The 21,218-nt window shown below is 43.2% G+C and overlaps 1 protein-coding gene across 2 annotated transcripts; it reads left to right on the top strand.

The window, feature by feature from the left end:
* Positions 1-213: 213 nt before the first annotated feature.
* LOC142663447 (gastrula zinc finger protein XlCGF66.1-like) lies at positions 214-20,703 on the top strand. Of its 2 annotated transcripts, none has more exons than XM_075842107.1 (7): positions 214-262; positions 9,328-9,451; positions 9,568-9,723; positions 13,299-13,422; positions 13,967-14,064; positions 14,153-14,261; positions 17,405-20,703. In XM_075842107.1, the coding sequence occupies exons 2-7, from the start codon at positions 9,374-9,376 to the stop codon at positions 17,950-17,952; spliced, it is 1,113 nt and encodes a 370-aa protein (XP_075698222.1). In that variant the 5' UTR covers positions 214-262; positions 9,328-9,373; the 3' UTR covers positions 17,953-20,703. The 2 variants fall into 2 exon arrangements, with proteins under 2 accessions (XP_075698222.1, XP_075698221.1); XM_075842106.1 differs by having other exon boundaries at positions 17,402-20,703.
* The last annotated feature ends 515 nt before the right edge of the window (positions 20,704-21,218 follow it).

Below are 21,218 nucleotides of genomic sequence, written 5' to 3'. Positions count from 1 at the left end.
ACAGCTCTGCTACATGCACATTGCACACACAGCTCTGCTACATGCACATTACACACACAGCTCTGCTACATGCACATTGCACACACAGCTCTGTGTACATGAAACTCGTGTTCGTTGCTGATGTGGTTACTTTTTGCACACTAGAGAAAACCGCAGCTACCACAACCTGGTGCCTAACTCCTCCCATTACTGATCACATGACAGTGACATCATCGAAGGTCCTATAGTCACTGGGATGTAACATCTGCCGGTTGTGATCAGGGTACGTGTGACTTGTGTTCATTGTTATTATGTCCCGGGATCATCGTGTATAATAATATGTATATATGTTGTGTGCGTATAAGGTACATGAATATGTTATTATTTTTTATGTATAGAATGATCTATAATGTGATCTTATTTATATATATATATATATATATATATATATAAATAAATGTATGTAGTAGTTATTTAGGGTATATATTAACCCCATTTCCTCCGCAGCCATTTTTGGGATTTTTAATTAATTTTTTTCCTTCCCGCCCTCCAAAAGCCATAACTTTTTTATTTTTCCATCCGGTACGAGGGCTTATTTTTTGCAAACTGAGTTGTAGATTTTCATGGCATCATTTATCGTACCATATAATATACTGGCAGACTGGGAAAAAAATCTTTGTGGGGTGGAATGGGAAAAAACAGTGATTCCTCCATTTTTTTGGGGGTTTAGTTTCTACGGCGTTCATCAATCGGTAAAATCGGCATGTTCACTTTATTTTGCGGGTCAATACAATTACGGCGATACCAAATTTGTCTAGTGTTTTTATGTTTTACTACTTTTACAAGAAAAAAAACGATTGTTAAAAATAAATGTTTTTGGTCGATTGAGCGGTGTGAGGGCTTATTCTTTGCAGGGTGAGCTATAGTTTCTATTGGTACCATTTTGGGGTACATGAGACTTTTTGATCACTTTTTATAAAAAAATTTGTGGGAGATGAAGTGACCAAAAAACAGCGATTCTGGCGTTTTAACTTTTTTTTTTTTACGGCGTTCACCGTGCGGGATAAATAATGTTATATTGGTATAGTTAGGACTTTTACGGACGCAGGGATACCGGTTATGTTAATTCTTTTTTTTTTTTTTTACATTGTGCTTATGGGGAATTTTTTTTTTAACACACAAATATTAAAAAAGCTTTATTTAACTGTATTTTTACTAGTCCAGCTAGGGTACTTGAACCAGTGATCGTTGGATAACTTGCATGATATACTGCAATACTGATGTATTGCAGTATATCGTTATACTCCGTCTCCTATGAAGCCCTGCCGGAAGCAGGGCTCCATAAGAGTACAAAGATGGCGGACCTGAGGGCCTTCATCAGGCCAAAGGCTGACATGCCAACCATCGGCACCCCGTGACCAACACTGAAGGGTCGGCTGTTAAAGCTAAAGCGCTCGTTCTATTGAGTAGGCTCGACCCGTGAGCCCGCTCCATACTCCCCCACCTGACCTGCGCTGTATATACTGTATAAGGCAGATGTCGGGAAGGAGTTAATGTGTCTATAAGTTGACATTTCATATGATAATACACATGTATTACATGTATGTGTATGTGTATATATATATATATATATATATACATATATATATATATATATATATATATACACACACATACACTAGTCCTTCTCAATGAAATAAAATATAAATCAAAAAGTTAATTTATTTCAGTAATTCAATGCAAAAAGTGTCTCATGTATTCTATAGATTCATTACACACAGGGTGATCTATTTCCAGCATGTTTTTCTTTTAATGTTGATGATTATGGGAAAAGTTAATGAAAACCAAAAATTTAGTCTCTCAGAAAATTAGAATATTGGGTAAAAGTTGCAGATTGTCGTCCCATGGTGTGACACTCTAATCAGATAATCAACACAAAACACCCGCAAAGGTTTTCTAAGCCTCTAAGGGCATGCCCAGACGTGGCGTATTTCTTCCGCCACTGTCCGCATCAATGCCACACATAATCTGCGTTGCAGATTCTGTTGCGGCTCTGCCTAAAATGTGCAGTAAATTCATGCTGACTAGCCGTTGCGTATTGAGGTGAAAGTACTTCCCTTCTCTCTATCAATGGAGGATAAAGAGAAGGGGCAGCCCTTTCCCTAGTAAAAGAAATTCATACTTACCCGGCCGTTGCCTTGGTGACGCGCCCCTCTCTTGACATCCAGCCCGACCTCCCTGGATGACGCGGCAGTCCATGTGACCGCTGCAGCCTGTGATTGGCTGCAGCCTGTGATTGGCATGTGATTGGCTGCAGCCTGTGATTGGCTGCAGCCGTCACTTGGACTGAAACGTCATCCCGGGAGGCCGGACTGGAGGAAGAAGCAGGGAGTTCTCGGTAAGTAGGAACTTCTATTTTTCTTACAGGTTGATGTATATTGTGATCGGAAGTCACTGTCCAGGGTGCAGAAACAGTCAGGGGCGTAGCTAGAGGCTCATGGGCCCCGATGCAAAAATTCTTACTGGGCCCCCCCCCGCAAACTTCTCATGGCCGACAGTCCGCTTTCAGCTGCATCGCTGGGTCTCCTAAGTGACCCAACAATGCAGCACTAGCAGCCGGGGCGTCACTAAGGCTGGGTTCACACACACTATTTACGGACGTAATTCAGGCGTTTTAGCATTGAATTACATCCGAAAATGCGTCTCAAAAGCGTCGGCAAACATCTGCCCATTCATTTGAATGGGTCTTACGATGTTCTGTGCCGACGGTCATTTTTTTTTACGCGCTGCTGTCAAAAGGCGGCGCGTAAAAAAGTGCCTGTCACTTCTTCAGACGTAAATGGAGCTGTTTTCCATGGACTCCATGGAAAACCAGCTTCAATTACTTCCGTAATGGACGCAGCAAAAGACGCCTGCACATGCCATTACGGCTGAAATTACGGTGCTGTTTTCTCCTGAAAACAGCACAGTAATTTCAGCCGTAACGGACGCTGCCGTGTGAACATACCCTCAGGGCTTAAAATGTCCGGGAAATAGCCCCAATACATATGTGTCCGCCCCCAAAAAAAGTGTGTATATGAGACAGCATAGCATATCTATAGCACTACGACCCTATAAACTATGGATAGGATTAGATACAGTGGCTGAGCAGACAGTATCACACATGATAGGATTAGATACAGTGGCTCAGAAGGCAGTATCACACATGATAGGATTAGATACACAGCTCAGCAGACAGTATCACACATGATAGGATTAGATGCAGTGGCTCAGCAGACAGTACCACACATGATAGGATTAGATACAGTGGCTCAGCAGACAGTACCACACATGATATGATTAGATACAGTGGCTCAGCAGACAGTATCACACATGATAGGATTAGATACAGTGGCTCAGCAGACAGTACCACACATGATAGGATTAGATAGTGGCTCAGCAGACAGTATCACACATGATAGGATTAGATACAGTGGCTCAGCAGACAGTATCACACATGATCGGATTAGATATGGGGCCCAGCAGACAGTATCATACATGATTGGATTAGATACACAGCTCAGCAGACTGTATCACACATGATAGGATTAGATACAGGGCCCAGCTCGCTGACATTGCGGCTCCAGCGCTGGACCCAGGATAGGTAAGAATAATAATTTTGCTTCTTTATGTGTTACTGATTATTTTTGTGTTTGTGTTTTTTTTACAGGTTCGGTTGTTGGACTTCGGATACGAGGACTTCAATGACGGCGTTTTTTTTATTCTCAATAAAATGGTTAATGAGGGTTGTGTTTTTTTATTTCAATAAAATATTTTTTCTATGTGCTTGTATCTTTTTAAACTTTATTATCACCGCCTTAGTAATAGCCGCTGGCTGATTGACAACCTCCATTACTAAGGCGAGGCTTAATGTTAGCCGGTGCAGAGGCTACACTAACCCCCATTATTACCCCGGTACCCACCGCCACCAGGGGTACTGGGAAGAGCCGGGTACGAAACCAGTACCCGACCATCTGTAGTGACGGGCAGGCACCGGGGTGGCCGCAGGCTGGTAATATTAGGCTGGGGAAGGCCAAAAACAGTGGCACCTACCACCCTGGTAATGCTGCCTGCTGCTGCTGTGTTGTATCTGGCTGGTTATGAAAATTGGGGGGGACCCGACATCGTTCTTTCCAATTATTTTTTATTTTTTTTTAAATGACGTGGGGTCCCCCCCATTTTCATAACCAGCCAGATACAATAAAGCAGCAGCAGGCAGCATTACCAGGATGGGAAGGGCCACTGTTTTTGGCCTTTCCCCTCCTGATAATACCAGCCTGCGGCCACCCCAGTGGCCGACCATCACTACAGATGGTCAGGTACTGGATGGTACCCGGCTCTTCCCAGCACCCCTGGTGGCGGTGGGTACCGGGGTAATAAAGGGGGTTAGTGTTAGCCTCTGCATCCGCTAACACTAAGCCCCGCCTTAGCAATGGATGCTGTCAATCAGCTGGCGGCCATTACTAAGGCGGTAGTAATATAGTTTAAAAAAAAACCACAAAGACATAGAAAAAATATTTTATTCAAATAAAAAAAAACCCCACACAACCCTCATTAACAATTTTATTAATAAAAAAAAAGCTGTCATCGAAGTAGTCCTGGAATCAGACGTAGTCCAACGACCGAACCTGTAAGAAAACACACAAAAAATTATTAGTAACACATGTGTTAGGGTATGTGCACACACACCAATTACGTCCGTAATTGACGGACGTATTTCGGCCGCAAGTACCGGACCGAACACAGTGCAGGGAGCCGGGCTCCTAGCGTCATACTTATGTACGACGCTAGGAGTCCCTGCCTCGCTGCCGGACAACTGTCCCGTACTGAAAACATGTTTACAGTATGGGACAGTTGTCTCGCAGCGAGGCAGGGACTCCTAGCATCGTACATAAGTATGATGCTAGGAGCCCGGCTCCCTGCAGTGTGTTCGGTCCGGTACTTGCGGCCGAAATACGTCCGTCAATTACGGACGTAATTAGTGTCTGTGCACATACCCTAAGGCTTAGATACAGGGCCCATGTGTGATACTGTCTGTGGGACCCTGTATCTAAGCCTACCACAACGTAGGCTTATATACAGGGTCCAGCAGACAGTAATCTTATACAGTATAAGATTACTGTGTGCTGGGGCCCTGTATCTAAACCTACAGTGTGGTAGGCTTAGATACAGGGCCCAGCAGACAGGATCACGCATGGGCCATGTATCTAAGCCTACCATGTGATTGGCTTAGATACAGGGCCCAGCAGACAGGATCACACAATCTGTGATCCTTTCTCATGGGCCCCCTAAGCCTGCTACATCGTAGGCTTAGGGGTTGTGCAGTCCCTAAACATTGATGGCCTATCCTCAGGATAGGCCATCAATAGCTGATGTGTCGCCCGGGACCCGCAAATCAGCTGTTTTGAAGGGGCCGCAGCACTCGTATGAGAGCTGCTTCCCCTTCATTTCACTACTCGCCCACACTGTGAATCGCCGACACCGATTCACAGTGTGACCGGAATGAAGTGACAGGAATGAAGGGGAGCAGCTCTCGTACGAGTGCTGCGGCCCCTTCAAAACAGCTGATTGGCGGGTCCCGGGAGTCGGACCCCGCCAGTCAGGGCTAACCTTACCTTCCTCTTCGGCCGCGGCGGGAGTTCTGTAGTCTCAATGCTGTGCACGGCGGCATAGCGCTGTGACGTCATGCACTGCGCACAGCGCTTGACGTCAGGGCCTCCGCTGCGATCCGGAACCAGGAAGGTAAGTAAAGTATGTTACTATAGTAACAGGGGCCCGCGGCCCGAGTTACTATAGTAACTTTTTATTGATGTGGTGCGGGGGGCGGTGGGACCCCCTGGCTTCGGGGCCCGGTCGCAATTGCGACCGCTGCGACCCCTATAGCTACGCCAGTGGAAACAGTTACTGCCGATCGCTTAACTCTTTCAGCACCCTGGACAGTGACTCCTGACGTCGCCTAGCAACGCTCCTGTAATTATGGGTGCATACACGTAGTCACCCGTAATTACGGGAGCCCCATAGACTTCTATGGACCTGCCTGTGCCGTAATAACGGCCCGTGATTACGGGCGTTTTTACTTTCGTGTGCATGGGGCCTCAGTCTGGCTGTAGACCTAGAAACACATAGGTCCAGCCAGAATGAAGAATTGTCATGTTCGTAAAACAAATACGCTACGCAGCACACATAACATCTACATAACATCTGCAGACTTCATTGCGGAATTTTGACTCTCCATTGAAGTCAATGGAGAAATTCCGCAATGAGTCCGCAACAAGTCCGCAACAACCAGTGTATGCTGCGGACACCAAATTCCGAACCGCAGCTTATGCTCTGCAGCGGAGTTTTCCGCAATGTGTAAACGAACCTCACTAAAAAGCTGTGGAAAGCAATGGAGAAATGTGTACGCTGCGGATTTGCGCAGCGGACTGTCCGCAGAGGAATTCCAGAGAAATTCCGCCACATCTGGTGATGACCTAATAGGACGGGTCTGCTGCTCAGTGTCCAAAGTCCTGTTATTAGATGAAAGTCAATTTTGGATTATATTGGGAAATCTCGGTCCCGGAGTCTGGAGGAGGAATGAAGAGGCGTCAATTCAAGTTGTTTGTGGTCCAGTGTGAAGTTTCCACAGTCAGTGATGGTTTGGGGGCCGTGTCATCTGCTGGTGTTGGTCCACGGTGTTATATCAAGTCCAGAGTCAGCGCAGCGTCTAGCAGGACATTTCCCAGCACTTCACGCTTCCCTCTGCTGACACGCTTTATGCAGATGCTGATTTCCTTTTCCAGCAGGACTTGGCACCTGCCCACACTGCCAAAAGTACCAATACCTGGTGTAATAACCACAGTATCACTGCGCATGATTGGCCAGCAAACTCGCCTGACCTAAACCCCATAGAGAATCTATAGGGTATTGTCAAGAGGAAGATGAGAGACACCAAACCCAACAATGCAGACGAGCTGAAGGCCAATATCAAAGCAACCTGGCCTTCCATAACCCCTCAGCAGTGCCACAGGCTGATCGCCTCCATGCCACGCCGCATTGATAACGCCTCAGCAGTGCCACAGGCTGATCGCCTCCATGCTACGCCGCATTGATAACGCCTCAGCAGTGCCACAGGCTGATTGCCTCCATGCTACGCCGCATTGATAACACCTCAGCAGTGCCACAGGCTGATCGCCCCCATGCCACGCCACATTGATAACCCCTCAGCAGTGCCACAGGCTGATCGCCTCCATGCCACGCCGCATTGATACCACCTCAGCAGTGCCACAGGCTGATCGCCCCCATGCCACGCCGCATTGATAACACCTCAGCAGTGCCACAGGCTGATCGCCTCCATGCCACGCCGCATTGATAACACCCCCGCAGTGCCACAGGCTGATCGCCTCCATGCCACGCTGCATTGATAACACCTCAGCAGTGCCACAGGCTGATCGCCTCCATGCTACGCCGCATTGATAACGCCTCAGCAGTGCCACAGGCTGATCGCCTCCATGCTACGCCGCATTGATAACACCTCAGCAGTGCCACAGGCTGATCGCCCCCATGCCACGCCACATTGATAACCCCTCAGCAGTGCCACAGGCTGATCGCCTCCATGCCACGCCGCATTGATACCACCTCAGCAGTGCCACAGGCTGATCGCCCCATGCCACGCCGCATTGATAACACCTCAGCAGTGCCACAGGCTGATCGCCTCCATGCCACGCCGCATTGATAACACCCCCGCAGTGCCACAGGCTGATCGCCTCCATGCCACGCTGCATTGATAACACCTCAGCAGTGCCACAGGCTGATCGCCTCCATGCCACGCCGCATTGATGCAGTAATTCATGCAGACTCTGAGCCCTGACCAAGTATTGAGCGCAGATACTGGACAGACTTCTCAGTAGGACGACATTCCGGTATTAAAAATAATTTTTGAAATTGGGCTTATATAATCTAATTTTCTGAGACACTAAATGTTGGATTTTCATTAACTGTTCCCATAATCATAGACATTAAAAGAAAAAAAAATGCTGGAAATAGATCCCTCTGTGTGTGATGAATCTATAGAATATACGAGAGACACTTTTTGAATTGAATTACTGAAATAAATTAACTTTTTGATGATATTCTAATTCATTGAGAAGGACTAATATATATATATATATATATATATATATATATATAATATCCTATAGGGCTTAATAAAAAATCCTGGTCACCAGGGTGACTAGAGAGCTGGTTAGCAGGACCTCCTGGCAGCTCTGGAAGCATAGAATTGTGTGCTACTTACTAGTGTTTTCTCCATATTCTGTACTTTCGGTTTCCCTTTGCAATTTTCTGGAACATTTTAGTTTACGTACTACTGTACATATTTTTCTATTCGCACCATTTTCCATCGGGTGCTGTTTTTCACAGTACTGTGTTGAGTGCTTCTAGGTGGAAATATTGTGTGTAATATGGCATCTAGATGGAACTATTATGACTGCTTATTATATTTCCATATTGAGCCCGTATTAAAGACGGAAATTTATCCTATGGATATCTCATCCGTATGAAAAAACAACCCTTAACACATTCAGGTACTTGCAAGTCGCCATCAATCAGTGGTGAGAGGGTTGGGGGAAGCGTTGCCCTTACTAATACAGTGAACTCATAACCGAGTCCTCTGTATTTTTTGATAGCATCGATATGGGGCTTCGAGGACCTGTTCCTGTAACGCATTGCCCTTACATAGGGCACCACAGTCTGATGATCCCATCTTTCAATCACATCTTATAATAAACCCAGTGGGCACCCTTGAGAAACAAAGGTGTTTGTGTACGGTTATGCCCAATAGTTTATTTCCACCCAACTACGTTAGATTTCATTTTTTTGATGATAACCGATGGTTCTATGGCAAGAAAAAAAAAAGCTAACGATACGGTGAGAAACCGTATCTAGTGATGGAGACATTTAGCAGCTTTGTTCACTAACCACTGGCTTCTTATATAGCAGTTGTTCAATGTAGGAATATTCTTTGGAGTTATTAACGCATGGGACTTCCCGCAGATTGTTCTGTTCAATGGCTTTCTTATAGTCAAATGAGAGAATTCACGTTCTAGTCCAATAATTGCCCAGCTTAGTGTGTCAGTTATCCGATCATCACAGGGTGCCGTTCATAATGATTATGTGAAAGATACTCCAGTAGTATATTCTGTACTATACATAATACTCTATATAGGGCACTTCCATTTTTCCTTTATAACGTCCAATGTGTGGGAGTCTACATTTTATCGAGTGGTCCTTCTATATTTTATTGGACTCGCCCTCCCTTCCCTCCTCTAGTTTCTTAAACAAGAAAACAAGTCTTCTCCTGACTGACCCACTAAGGATGGACAAGGACAGAAATGGGATGACTGAGAGAATATTAAACCTCACCCTAGAGATCATCTACCTGCTGACTGGAGAGGTGAGGGATTCTGGGAATTATATCCCATGTCATGACTTGTATCTTAATACATCAAGCACATGATGGGAGAGGTGACGGGAATGTATAAAGTGACATCAATGTCTCTCCATGTACAGGATTACATAGTAGTGAAGAAGAGAACTGAAGAGGGTGAAGGACGGAGCAGGAACCAGGTTCCTATCACGATGTCTCCACCTCAATCACTAATACATAAGAGAGATCAGGAGATCCTGGACCTGACCAACAAGATCACTGGGCTGCTGACTGGGGAGGTGAGTGCTGCTCGGAATATCGGCACCGCCGTGGAGATGTGTGGATGATGATGACTATAACCTTGTGTGTGGATGATGACTATAACCTTGTGTGTGGATGATGACAATATTGTGCAAAAGAGGTCACAATAATTCCTCCGCATGCTCTGAATTCAGTCCCATACATATTTCTAAGCATGAGACCGATCTCTTTTTAGACGAACAGTGCTGGCAGATCAGTAGTAGAGTTAAAATAGGAACATCTGAGAATCTCTCATGTCCTGAATCCGCCCAGCCTCCTGGGGAGAGATGAACGAGGTAAGAAAACAAAGCACCTTGTTTCGCAAAAAACCCAACCCAATCCACCCCCTCCCCAACTTGTTCCCCACATATAGAGATATATTCACCAATAACATTTAAACCACGAAGTTATTAACATTGACTATCTCGTTACAATGGCGCCTGTCAATGGGTCGGATATACTAGGTAGTAAGTGAACCGTCAGTTCTTGAAGTTCATGTGTTATAAGCAGGAAAAATGGGCAAGGATCTGAGCAACCTTGGCAAGTGCCAACTTGTGATTGCTAGGTCACTGGGTCAGAGGATTTCCAAAATGGCAGGTCTTGTGGAGTTTTCCCTGTATGCAATGGTTAGTACCTACCAAAAATGGTCCAAAAAAGGACAACCAGTGAATCAGCAATAGGGTCATGGGCGACCAAGGCTGATTAATGCGTGTGAGGAACAAAGGCTAGCCTGTCTGGCCCGACCCCACAAAATGCTGAAAAAGTTAATGTTGACTATGATGGAAGGTGCACACAATGTATCGCAGCTTGCCGTATATAGGGCTGCATAGCCGCAAACCAGTCAGAGTGCCCATACCGATCCCTGTACAAAACCGAAAGCGCCTACAGTGGGCATGTGAGCATCAGAACTAGACCATGGAGCAATGGAAGAAGGTGGCCTGGTCTGATAAATCAAATTTTCTTTTACACCATGTGCATCGCTGGGGGTAAGATAGCCCTCACAATGCACTATAAGTAGGTAAGCTGACGTAGGCAGTGTCATTCTCTAGCTAAGGTTCTGCTGGGATACCCTTGGTACTGGCATTCATGTTAATGATATTTTGAAACGTACCACCTACCTAAACATGTTTTTTCAGACCAAGTACATAAACCCCTTCATGGCAAGGGTATCTTATGATGGCAGTGGCCTTTTTCCACAGGATAATGCGGCTCATATAGTACCTTTGACCCAAGTTCATTAATACCAAGAGTATTGAAAAAAATCTGGGAAGACAAGGCGAGAGTAATTCTAATTTCTCCCTTTTGACTATGGAGAGTCTGGTTTATCTTGCTAAGAGCCATGGACATAGTCCCTTATCCAAAAATCTAGAATTTCTGCAAAAGGGCTCAGAGAAAGACTTGGGGGCCTTATTTGACTATAGGTTGGCTGACCATTGCTGGATAAGAAGGTTTGTAAAGGCTTCCATATGTCCAGACCAATTGATAGAACTAGAGTCCCTTCATGTAATCTTACTTTAGTGCTGAATGCCTTATTCAAGCTCCCCTTCGGATCCTTTGAGTACAGTCCCCATTATAATCTTGACACTCAAGACCATTCTTCTAATTGCCCAAACATCAGCTAGGAGAAGTAGTGAATTACATGATCAATCTGTAAACTCTCCCCTTACCGTGGTATTAGAAGACAAAGTGGTTATTAAACCAGAACCAGTTTTCTTACTTAGAGGCTCTATCACCAGATTATAAGTGGCCTATCTTCTACATAATGTGATCGGCGCTGTAACGTAGATAACAGCAGTGTTTTTTATTTAGAAAAACGATCATTTTACCTACAGCCAGGACGTGATGTCTATTCAGAATCCTGACACTTCGCTAACATTTATGTGAGATTTACAGCAAGGCAAGCGTAATCTCGTTTTAAATGACAGGTTACATCGTAATCTCACGAGATCTCACTGTGCTGTGCATCTCACACAGACGCTACAGAATTGTCAGGATTCTGAATAGTCATCATGTCCTGGCTGGAGGTAATGTATATTCCCTGTCAGGACACTTGAGTAACATTAATGTATGTGTATGTGGCTGCACATAGTGATCTAGTAAGATCACTATGTGCTGTGTAAATGAATGGAGAGAAGTGTATGACGCTGATTGGTCACGGATTGGTCAGCGTCATACACTTCTCTCTACAACGCCCACTTGGCCAAAAAGTAAAACACGCCCAGTTGTCCATTAAGAGAGTCATTAGCATAAAGCTAAAATAGGTAAAAATTATCGTTTTTCTAAATAAAAAACACTGCTGTAATCTACATCTACATTACAGCAGCGATCACATTATGTACAAGATAGAGCACTTATAATGTGGTGACAGCCTCTTTAAGGTAGCCTCTAACTTCCATAGATCTCAGAAAATTATTTTGCCCTAATCTTGTGTCCTTCTGCCAAAAATCCCAGAAAGGGATTGAATTTCATTCCCTACATGTTAAAGAGTCCACCTCAACATGGAGGAAGTCAGATTCCCTGTTTGTCCAGTTTCAGGGTCCTAGTAATGCCAGTTGCACACAACCGATGTGCCACTCGGGCCGTTTTTCACGGCATCCGAGTGGCACCCGATAGCCTCTACGGACCCATTCACTGTAGCAGGTGAATTGGATCCGTGAAAACTGACCCGATTCTCTGATCCGTGGAAAGATAGGACATGTCCTATCTTTCCACGGATCACTGACGGGACTCGGCCGGCGCACACTGTCATGTGCATGAGGCATTAGGGTGGTGTGGCCACCAAAGGTTCCCTAGCTAAGTGGATTAGGATGGCTATTACTCTGACCTACTAAGGTGTGGGCTAGACTCCTCCAGTAGGTTTAAAGGCTCATTCCACCAGGTCTCTAGCCACATTCTTGGCAGAAAGACTAAACGCCTCGATTGAGTAGATCTGTAAAGCTGCTAACCTATATCGGTTGGATATTAGTTCTTCTTCTGATCTTGCCTTTTGGAGAAAGGTGTTGCAGGTGGTGGCAAATTCCAGTTACTCTCTGCAGTGGGTGAAGGGAAAAAAATGATATTACACTCACTGGTAATTTGATTTCCAGAACCCATGATAGCACCCCACTTTACTCACCCTTAACTCAGAATTCCCTAAAAGGGTATATGAAAATGGGGTTTCTAAACTAGACAACCCTTTTAAGGGTAAAATAAAGAAGGTACTAAGTCCAGGTGGCATACACCCTACGTCCTGAAGGAATTAAGTAGTGTAATAAACAGACCCTTATCTCTAATATTCAACCTTATATACTCTTTGGAGGAAATATCTGCCTGGGAAACAAGGTCACATTCCACTTTGACAAAGAATAGACCCCATAATTACTTTATAGAGACTGTATAATTGTGCCAGAATTATTATTAGTATACACAAGGCATTAATAATACTATTGATACTAATGCTGGATGGGAAATCTCAAAAATGTTGGGCTGTCGTAACAACGTGCCATTCTAATCATACTACTGAAGACAGCAGGGACTAAAAAGTCTGAGGTTGAGCTTTTTTTTCCTACTTAGCCTCTATCTTTGTGTGTGTCAGGTTCCTCTAAGGTGTCAGGATGTCACTGTCTATTTCTCCATGGAGGAGTGGGAGTATATAGAAGGACACAAGGATCAGTATGATGACATCATCATGGAGGACCACCAGACTCCTACATCACTATGTAAGAGGAAACATTCATTGTCCTCGACTGTAAAGTTTGGTTCACGCAGTGCTTTGGTTATTTTTTTTTCGATTTTATTCTTACGTATTCCATGTTTAGAAAAGTATAAAACCCTTACACTTCTTTTTGTGATCCAGTCCTGCATTTAGCTAAAAAACAAAAACCGCAATGTGTAGTTTAGAATGTCACCAAGAAATGTCCAACACCTGATGATTACATATAAACAATGCGCCAAATTTATCACAGGGATTCACGCTGTATAATACATTTGGCGCATCTTGCTAGACATGTTAGACACGTATTCCTTTCGCTGCTTCTTGATTGACCGATATTCAGCACCAAAATGTTGCCACATTTTAAGCCACGTCCCTTTTGTAGACACTTTTTAATACTATAGTGATGTGCAAAAAGGGTCCAAAACACATAAAAACAGGCGCAAGGCATGTAGATAATGTTTTTGCACCAATTGAGCCAGGTTTGTGGCGCATTAAGCTTATTAAATCTCCCGTATTGTGCTCAGTCACTATGTGTGTGTCTTCTACAGATAAATGTATTAAGGAAGAAACATCGGGGAGATGTCCCAGTCCTCTATACTCCAAGAATGATCCAGAGGAGAAGCAGAACGTCCCACAGGATCATCAGGTAGATGGAAATACTAAACGCTATATATGATATTACATCTCCAGTCATTAATTTAAATTTTACATCATTTGTTATGTTTTTGAATTAGGTTACAGAAATGACGGCTATAAAAGTTGAAGTTATAACAGGAGAAGAGGAGACGTATTCGAGTGTAACCACGCCTTGTAAGGAGGAAATTCCTGCAGATATCCGCACAGGTGAGTGCTGACCATTAAATAATGAAGAGAGTGAGGTCTTCTCCTTCTTCAGTCCCCACAGTAGGTAATTAAGATATCCCAATACATTGTGCAAAGTGTATTTTTTGGGGCTGAAGCTACTTGTCAACCTTCTACCTACTTTGAGATCAAATCAACACATGCTTATACACATTGTAGCATGCCAACCTTAGGAAGCTGAATGAAAACAATTTGTATTACCTGGGAAGGTCCTCCATAGGAGGTAGGCATGCTGGTAAGGTTGGCACCGTTCTGCCGTACCGCTCTGTAGGCATATCAGACATCGAACAGAATTTAGCAGCAACAGTTGTAAAACCTGGAAAATACCAATTAGATCTTACCAAATCTATCTTTGCAGTCTTGGGGCATATGTGAGGCCATACACCATCAATGCAAATGCCATCAAAAGTGCCTTGGGTGCTATCGGTGTACGTTCCTTATCCTTCAACATTCCATCAGAATCTGGATTGTACGTCTTCTGTTCCCAGTTGGACACTTCCTGTGGAGAAGAATCTTTTTGCATAGTCATTAATTGACATTTATCAGGTAGTTCATGTGAAAGTCAACATCCAGAAATTACAACTGTAATTTAAACGGACATTGAGCAGTATATATACAAAGTCAGTGGTGTAGCTATAGGGGTCGCATCAATCACAATTTGCGACCGAGCCCTAAAGCCACGGGGACCCATGGCCCCCCCCACACAGTTTTTGAAGGAACTCGGCAGGGAGGTTGTTCCAAACATCTCGGAGAACTAAGTGCAGATCTTCTGTCGATGTCGCTTCTTCAAATCCTTCTGTCTCTTCATGTAATCCAAGACAGACTCGATGATGTTGAGATCAGGGCTCTGTGTGAGTCGCATCATCACTTCCAGGGCTCCTTATGCTACATTAAGCTGAAGATAGTCCTTAATGACATTGGCCGTATACCTACATGAAGAACACCACAAAGATTATCCCCCGGATACATTTATTAAAGTCACAACTATGACCTGATACATAATAGTTTATGGGGAATGAAGCATGGTAATAAACGGTGAACCCGCTGAATAAATGACAAACCTAAAATTCGGAGTCTGACACACCAAAAATATTTTAAAACAAAAATATCTTTATTAAATACATTTTAAAAAATAACATGAATTAAAAAACAGAGATGAATTCCACAGTGCAGAAAAGACAACCAGATCACACGTATATAATATATAATATTATGTCCAAATATGTGGGTAATAAGCGACACTGTTTTTTAATTCATGTTATTTTTTAAAATGTATTTAATAAAGATATTTTTGTTTTAAAATATTTTTGACATTGGCCGTATGTTTGGGGTTCGATGTCCTGCTGTAGAATAAATTCAGAGCCAATCAGATGCCTTCCTGATAGTATTGCATGATGGATAAGTATCTGCCTGTATTTCTCAGCATTGAGGACACAATTAATCCTGACCAAATCCCCAACTCCATTTACTGAAATGCAGCCCCAAACTTGCAAGGAACCTCCACCATCCTTAACATTATCGTACCGCTCTCAAGTCCTTCACCGAACAAACTGCCTTATGTCACAGCCAAATATTTCACATTTTTACTCATCAGTCCAGAGCACCTGCTGCCATCTTTCTGCACCCCAGTTCCTATGTTTTCTTGCATAGTTGAGTCGCTTGGCCCTGTTTCTACGTCGAAGGTATGGATTTTTTGGCCACATGAAGACCGCTTCTGGTCAGAATTCTCCGAACAGTAGATGGGTGTACCTGGGTTCCACTGGTTTCAGCCAGTCCTGAGTGGATGGCACTGCTGGACATCTTCTGATTTCAAAGGGATGTAAGCATGACGTGTCTTTGATCTGCTGCCCTAAGTATACTTGGCCGACTATTGGTCCTCAAAGTTGCCTGTTTCTTTGTGCTTCTTCAAAAGACCTTGAACAGCACATCTTGAAACCCCAGTCTTCTTTGAAATAGTTGCCTGAGAGAGACCTTGCTGATGCAGTATAACTACCTTGTGTCTTGTTGCTGTGCTCAGTCTTGCCATGGTGGACCTGTGACATGAAACTGTCTTCCACAACCTCACCTTTGTAGCAGAGTTTGGCTGTTCCTCACCCAGTTTTAAACCTCCTCCACAGCTGTTTGTTACAGTTAATGACTGTGTTCAAACCTACATATGAAAATGATGATCACCTGTTTGGTATAATTGGTAAATCATACACCGGACTGTAATCCTACAAAATCCATGACTGTGTGCATGTGTACCTATAATCCACTTAAAAAAAAACACTTGGATTTCTTGTAGACTTTGGCAACATGGGTGATATTAAAATTTTAAATGTTATTTGCATGGCCACTGTGGCTGGTCTGTGGCTATGCAGCTCCAAACGCACCTAGCTGTGACGCCCTGTATGTTCTGACACCTTTCTATCCAAGCCAGCATTAATATTTTTAGCAATTTGTGCTACAGTAGCTCTTCTGTGGAATCTAACCAGAATGGCTACCCATGTGCACCAATGAGCCTTGGCCACTTATGACCCTGTTGCTGGGTCCTGCCGTTCTGTAGATGCTCTGATCCAGTTATCAAGCCATTGCAATTCGCCCCTTTTCAAAGTCACTCAGATCCTTATCCTTGCCCTTTGTTTTCCTGTTTCCAACACATCAACTTCAAGAACGGACTATTTCCTTGGTGCCTAATATATCCTACCCCTTGACACATGCCATTGTAACAAGATCATTTACTTCACCTCTCAGTGGTTTTAACCTTATAGCTGATCGGGGGTGTACTGGTGGCGTGTAGTATTTTGGTATCATGGTAGTTGACTCCTGCTGGTTATCAGAAGAAATGCGTGGCTGTGCCTGGATAAACAGGCCTTTGTTCTGATTATTGGAGGGGTCCAGGAGGTCAGACCCCTTACCAATCGACCATAATTTTAGTCTCGGGAAACCCTTTTACTGTTTCTAGATGAGGATTATTTTTTACTATACTCTATTATTGACCTATAGCTTAGATAATTGTATGTCTAACAGATTAAAATTAGTTTTTGATCATTATATGGGGAGATTCTTATAGCAATGTTATAAAATATTTACTTTGTGTTTTGCAAAAGACGAAAATGATAAAAATCGGTTTCTATTTCCAGCAGATGACTGCGCCAAATCCTTGGAGGGACATCACAATTTATCTCCAAATTATGAAGTAAAATATAATACCATCACACAAGAACATTCCATTACCACAAATATACCCTCAGTCCTTTACAGCAGAGATCTATACACGGATCCCAATAATCACAAGGAACCATCATCTAAACAATCACAGATGGATGAACGTTGTACAATGGGTAAAATATTTCCATGTTCTGAGTGTGGGAAATTTTTTAAAAGGAAATCTACTCTTTCTATGCACAAACGAATTCACAGAGATGAGAGGCCATTTTCATGTTCGGAATGTGGGAAATGTTGTAGACAGAAATCTGATCTTGTTAAACATCAGAGGATTCACACAGGGGAGAAGCCATATTCATGTTCTGAATGTGGGAAATGTTTTACTCAGAACTCAGATCTTCTTAAACATCAAAGATCTCACACAGGGGAGAAGCCATATTTATGTTCGGAATGTGGGAAATGTTTTACCAGGAAAGCACGTCTTATTGAACATCAGAAAACTCACACAGGGGAGAAACCCTTTTAAATGTACAGAATGTGGGAAATGTTTCTGCAGGAAATCAGATGTTGTGAAACATCATAGGATTCACACAGTAGAGAAGCCATTTTCATATCCCGAATGTGGAAACACTTTTAATCATAGATCTGCCCTTGCTAAACATCACAAGCGTCATAGAGTGGAGAAGCCATTATAATGTTCTGACTATAGCAAATGGTGCAGTTTGCTTGGTAAATCAATGGGAACCAAAAACGTAAAGTACATCTGCCAGTAAGTAAGGGAAGCATATTACAGAGACGTTTTTCTATTAGCCGAAACGGCACAATAGGAGCGATCAAAGAATACAACGGACTCATAGTTATAAGTCCAGTACAATCATAAGAAGAGCACTGCCTCTCCTCCCCTGGCCCCTTACAGCGGTGATTGATGGTTGGCTTTTGTGTATCTTCATAAAAATATGATATCAGAAATATTATTAAATATGACATGCGGACACCATTCCACTGTCAGGCCAGAAGAAGCTTATCCCAATGCAAAATGGTCATTGCCTTTGTTTGCAGCCGGATATAGTTTTCTGCAGTTTCAATAAAACATAACAATTCAACTGATTGGCATGTGCCGCATCTTTGGATCTCTGGACTGTAACGTATCAAAATGTGTTGTTGAGTATTCGTATATTAAATAACTACTACAGGATTCAGGAGATTCTTCTCAGTCTGAGGAGTTATTATTTCTGCTTTTGTGCTGTAGCCCCAATAAAGAGAGCTATCTATATGAGAGGGGTATTCGTTTTTTTGATCCGCATATTTTTCAAATGGCTGCACGTTGTTGCGGGTAAAACTCCTTAGTTGCAAATCTTTGCAGCCATTAATGAATAGACCCTTATGGCCGCCCTATTTTGCAAGTAAAGAACAGTTTTACCCCCAACACTGCGAAGCCATTAACACGTAATTTGACAAGGGCACTGAATAGCGTGCTGGCACCGTTTTCGGCTGCATCGCTGCTGCTTCCTGGCGCCTTATACACAAGCAAAATATTTACAACGTCACTTAATTTTTTTATGTAGACTTAAAATGTGGAATATTGAAAAACGTTGAGCAAAGGCTTCCTTCAACCCCTTAATGACCTTTGACGTAACTGTACGGGGGGGGGGGGGGAGTATGGAGCAGGCTGGGACTGCTCCATACATACTGGCTGTATGTTACATCCAACACTTCACTGTAACGGCTGGGATTGGAGATAAGCCGTTAGAAAGAGGGGGGCCCCCTTTGTTACCCTATCGACCGCAGCGTGATTGAAGGGTGCGAATGGCTCTCATGGTAGCCTGGGAGCCTAACGAAGACTGTGCTCTAAGAGGCAGTATTGTAGTGTATTGTACTAGCGATCAAACGATCGTTTGTTTATCGTAAGATTAACGTCAAAAACAGTTAATGTTTTTCTTGATGTACAAAAAAAGAAAAAATTAAAAGTTCAAAATAACTCCACTTTTTAATATTTACCATGCAGTAATGTAAATAATAAACTTAATTGGTATTGCTCTGTCGGTAAAAGTCTGAACTATTACAATAAAACATTATCTATCCCGCATGGTGAACGCCTTAAAAAAAATTAATATAAACCGCCAGAATTGCAGTTTTTTGGGTCACTTTACTCCGCAAATAAAATGTAATAAGAGATCAAAAGTTGTATGTATATTAGATGGGTGGTTGCCTCCTGGCTTTCCTGGACCTTGTTCCTGACCTTCTGACCTACATGATGTTACGAATCTCCCAGCTCTGTAGTTACCAAATGTCTATTAACATCATGGGTAACGAACATTACCAGGTGTCACGATTCTGGGGTATGTGGACCCACTAGGCCGATCCGCCGTAGCGGAGTAGCAGCTGTTCAAACAATAGTCAATAGAAGTCTCTAGGACAAGAGTACCTGGATAGATGATTTGGCAGACACGTGGTGTAGCAGACACATGGCACAGGCGACACTTGGCACAGGCGACACTTGGCACAGGCGACACTTGGCACAGGCGACACTCTCAACTCTGACACTAGATTATGCACTGGAACCCACAAAATTATTGGATACGGGATACAGGAAACAGGAACACTGAATACAACTAAGGGAACTTTTGTAAAGACTAACATGGGCAGACACAACGCCGCTCAGGCAAGGAGGAATAGGGCAGAGTCGTTTTTATAGTTCCTCGTATGCTATAATAGCATGGGGGAGATTTAAGGCCATAAGTCAGCGTGCGTGCGCGCACCCTATGCACAGTAGCAGCAGCCGCCGAGGACAGTCTTGTGTGACGGCGTCTCAGAGGAGGGAGACGCCGGCATGAGCTCGTAGGTCTACACTCGCAACCGTTGGTTGGGTAAGTAATGCCAACGGTCCGCGACCATTACACCAGGATTTCTCTGATGGGGTGGAGCTGGTCTCCCCCCAGTCATTGTATTATGGTTCCTTGAGTGGCTTCCGTTCCTGTTTAATAATGACAAAGCAGTTGTGTTTCTGTCACCTTATTTTGTTTAGCAGTAGATGCCAAAAACCACATTACATCTTGACGACTTTACAAACATAATGGTTACGCCATAACTTTTGTATACTGGAGCTTTTATTGTGGCATACTGTATATCACAATGCTATGATGGTGCTGCATACACCATTTCAGACGATGTCGGAATAGTTTTCCTTTCCTTCCCTTCCTGGGGATTTAATTAGTCCTTCCCTGTGTTTTTTCCCTTTCCTTTCCCCTACCCTTTGGAATATATTATTGTATACCAAGATGCATATTTGTATGTTATATTTTTTGTAAAATTTTCAATAAAAAATTTATATAAAAGTTGTATGTACCCCAATAATAACTACAAGTCGTCCTACAAATAACAAGCCCTTACACCTCTCCAAAGATGGAAAAATAAGTGTTATGGGTCTCAGAATATGGTGAAACAATAAAAAAATTTCTCTGTAAAAGTAGTAAAAAAAAAACAAAAAAACGATATGAATTTGGCTTCGCCGTAAACGTATTGACAGGCAGAATAGCGTTAACATGTTTTTACTGCACGGTGGGTGAATGGAAAAACAACACAATGGTGGAATCGCTGTTTTTGTCCCTTTCCACCCCAAAAAAATTTTTTGGGCCATATTTTCAGTACATTATATGGTACATTAAATGGTGCCATTAGAAACTACAACTAGTTTTGCAAAAAAACAAGCCCTCATACGGCTATGTCGAGGGAAAAATAAAAAAAGTTATGTCTTTTTGAGCTAGCGGAGAAGAAAACGCGAAAATTAAAAAC

Source organism: Rhinoderma darwinii, chromosome 11 (assembly GCF_050947455.1).
Source record: "Rhinoderma darwinii isolate aRhiDar2 chromosome 11, aRhiDar2.hap1, whole genome shotgun sequence".
Classification (NCBI taxonomy): Eukaryota; Metazoa; Chordata; class Amphibia; order Anura; family Rhinodermatidae; genus Rhinoderma; species Rhinoderma darwinii.
This window is presented reverse-complemented; position numbering and strand designations above follow the sequence as displayed.

Excerpts from the sequence above, each read along its gene's own strand:
- LOC142663447 (XM_075842106.1), top strand. The coding sequence starts at position 9,374 with ATGGACAAGGACAGAAATGGGATGACTGAGAGAATATTAAACCTCACC. Across the intron at positions 13,423-13,966 it reads CCAGACTCCTACATCACTAT|ATAAATGTATTAAGGAAGAA; the intron begins GTAAGAGGAAAC and ends TGTCTTCTACAG. Across the intron at positions 14,262-17,401 it reads TCCTGCAGATATCCGCACAG|CAGATGACTGCGCCAAATCC; the intron begins GTGAGTGCTGAC and ends TTCTATTTCCAG.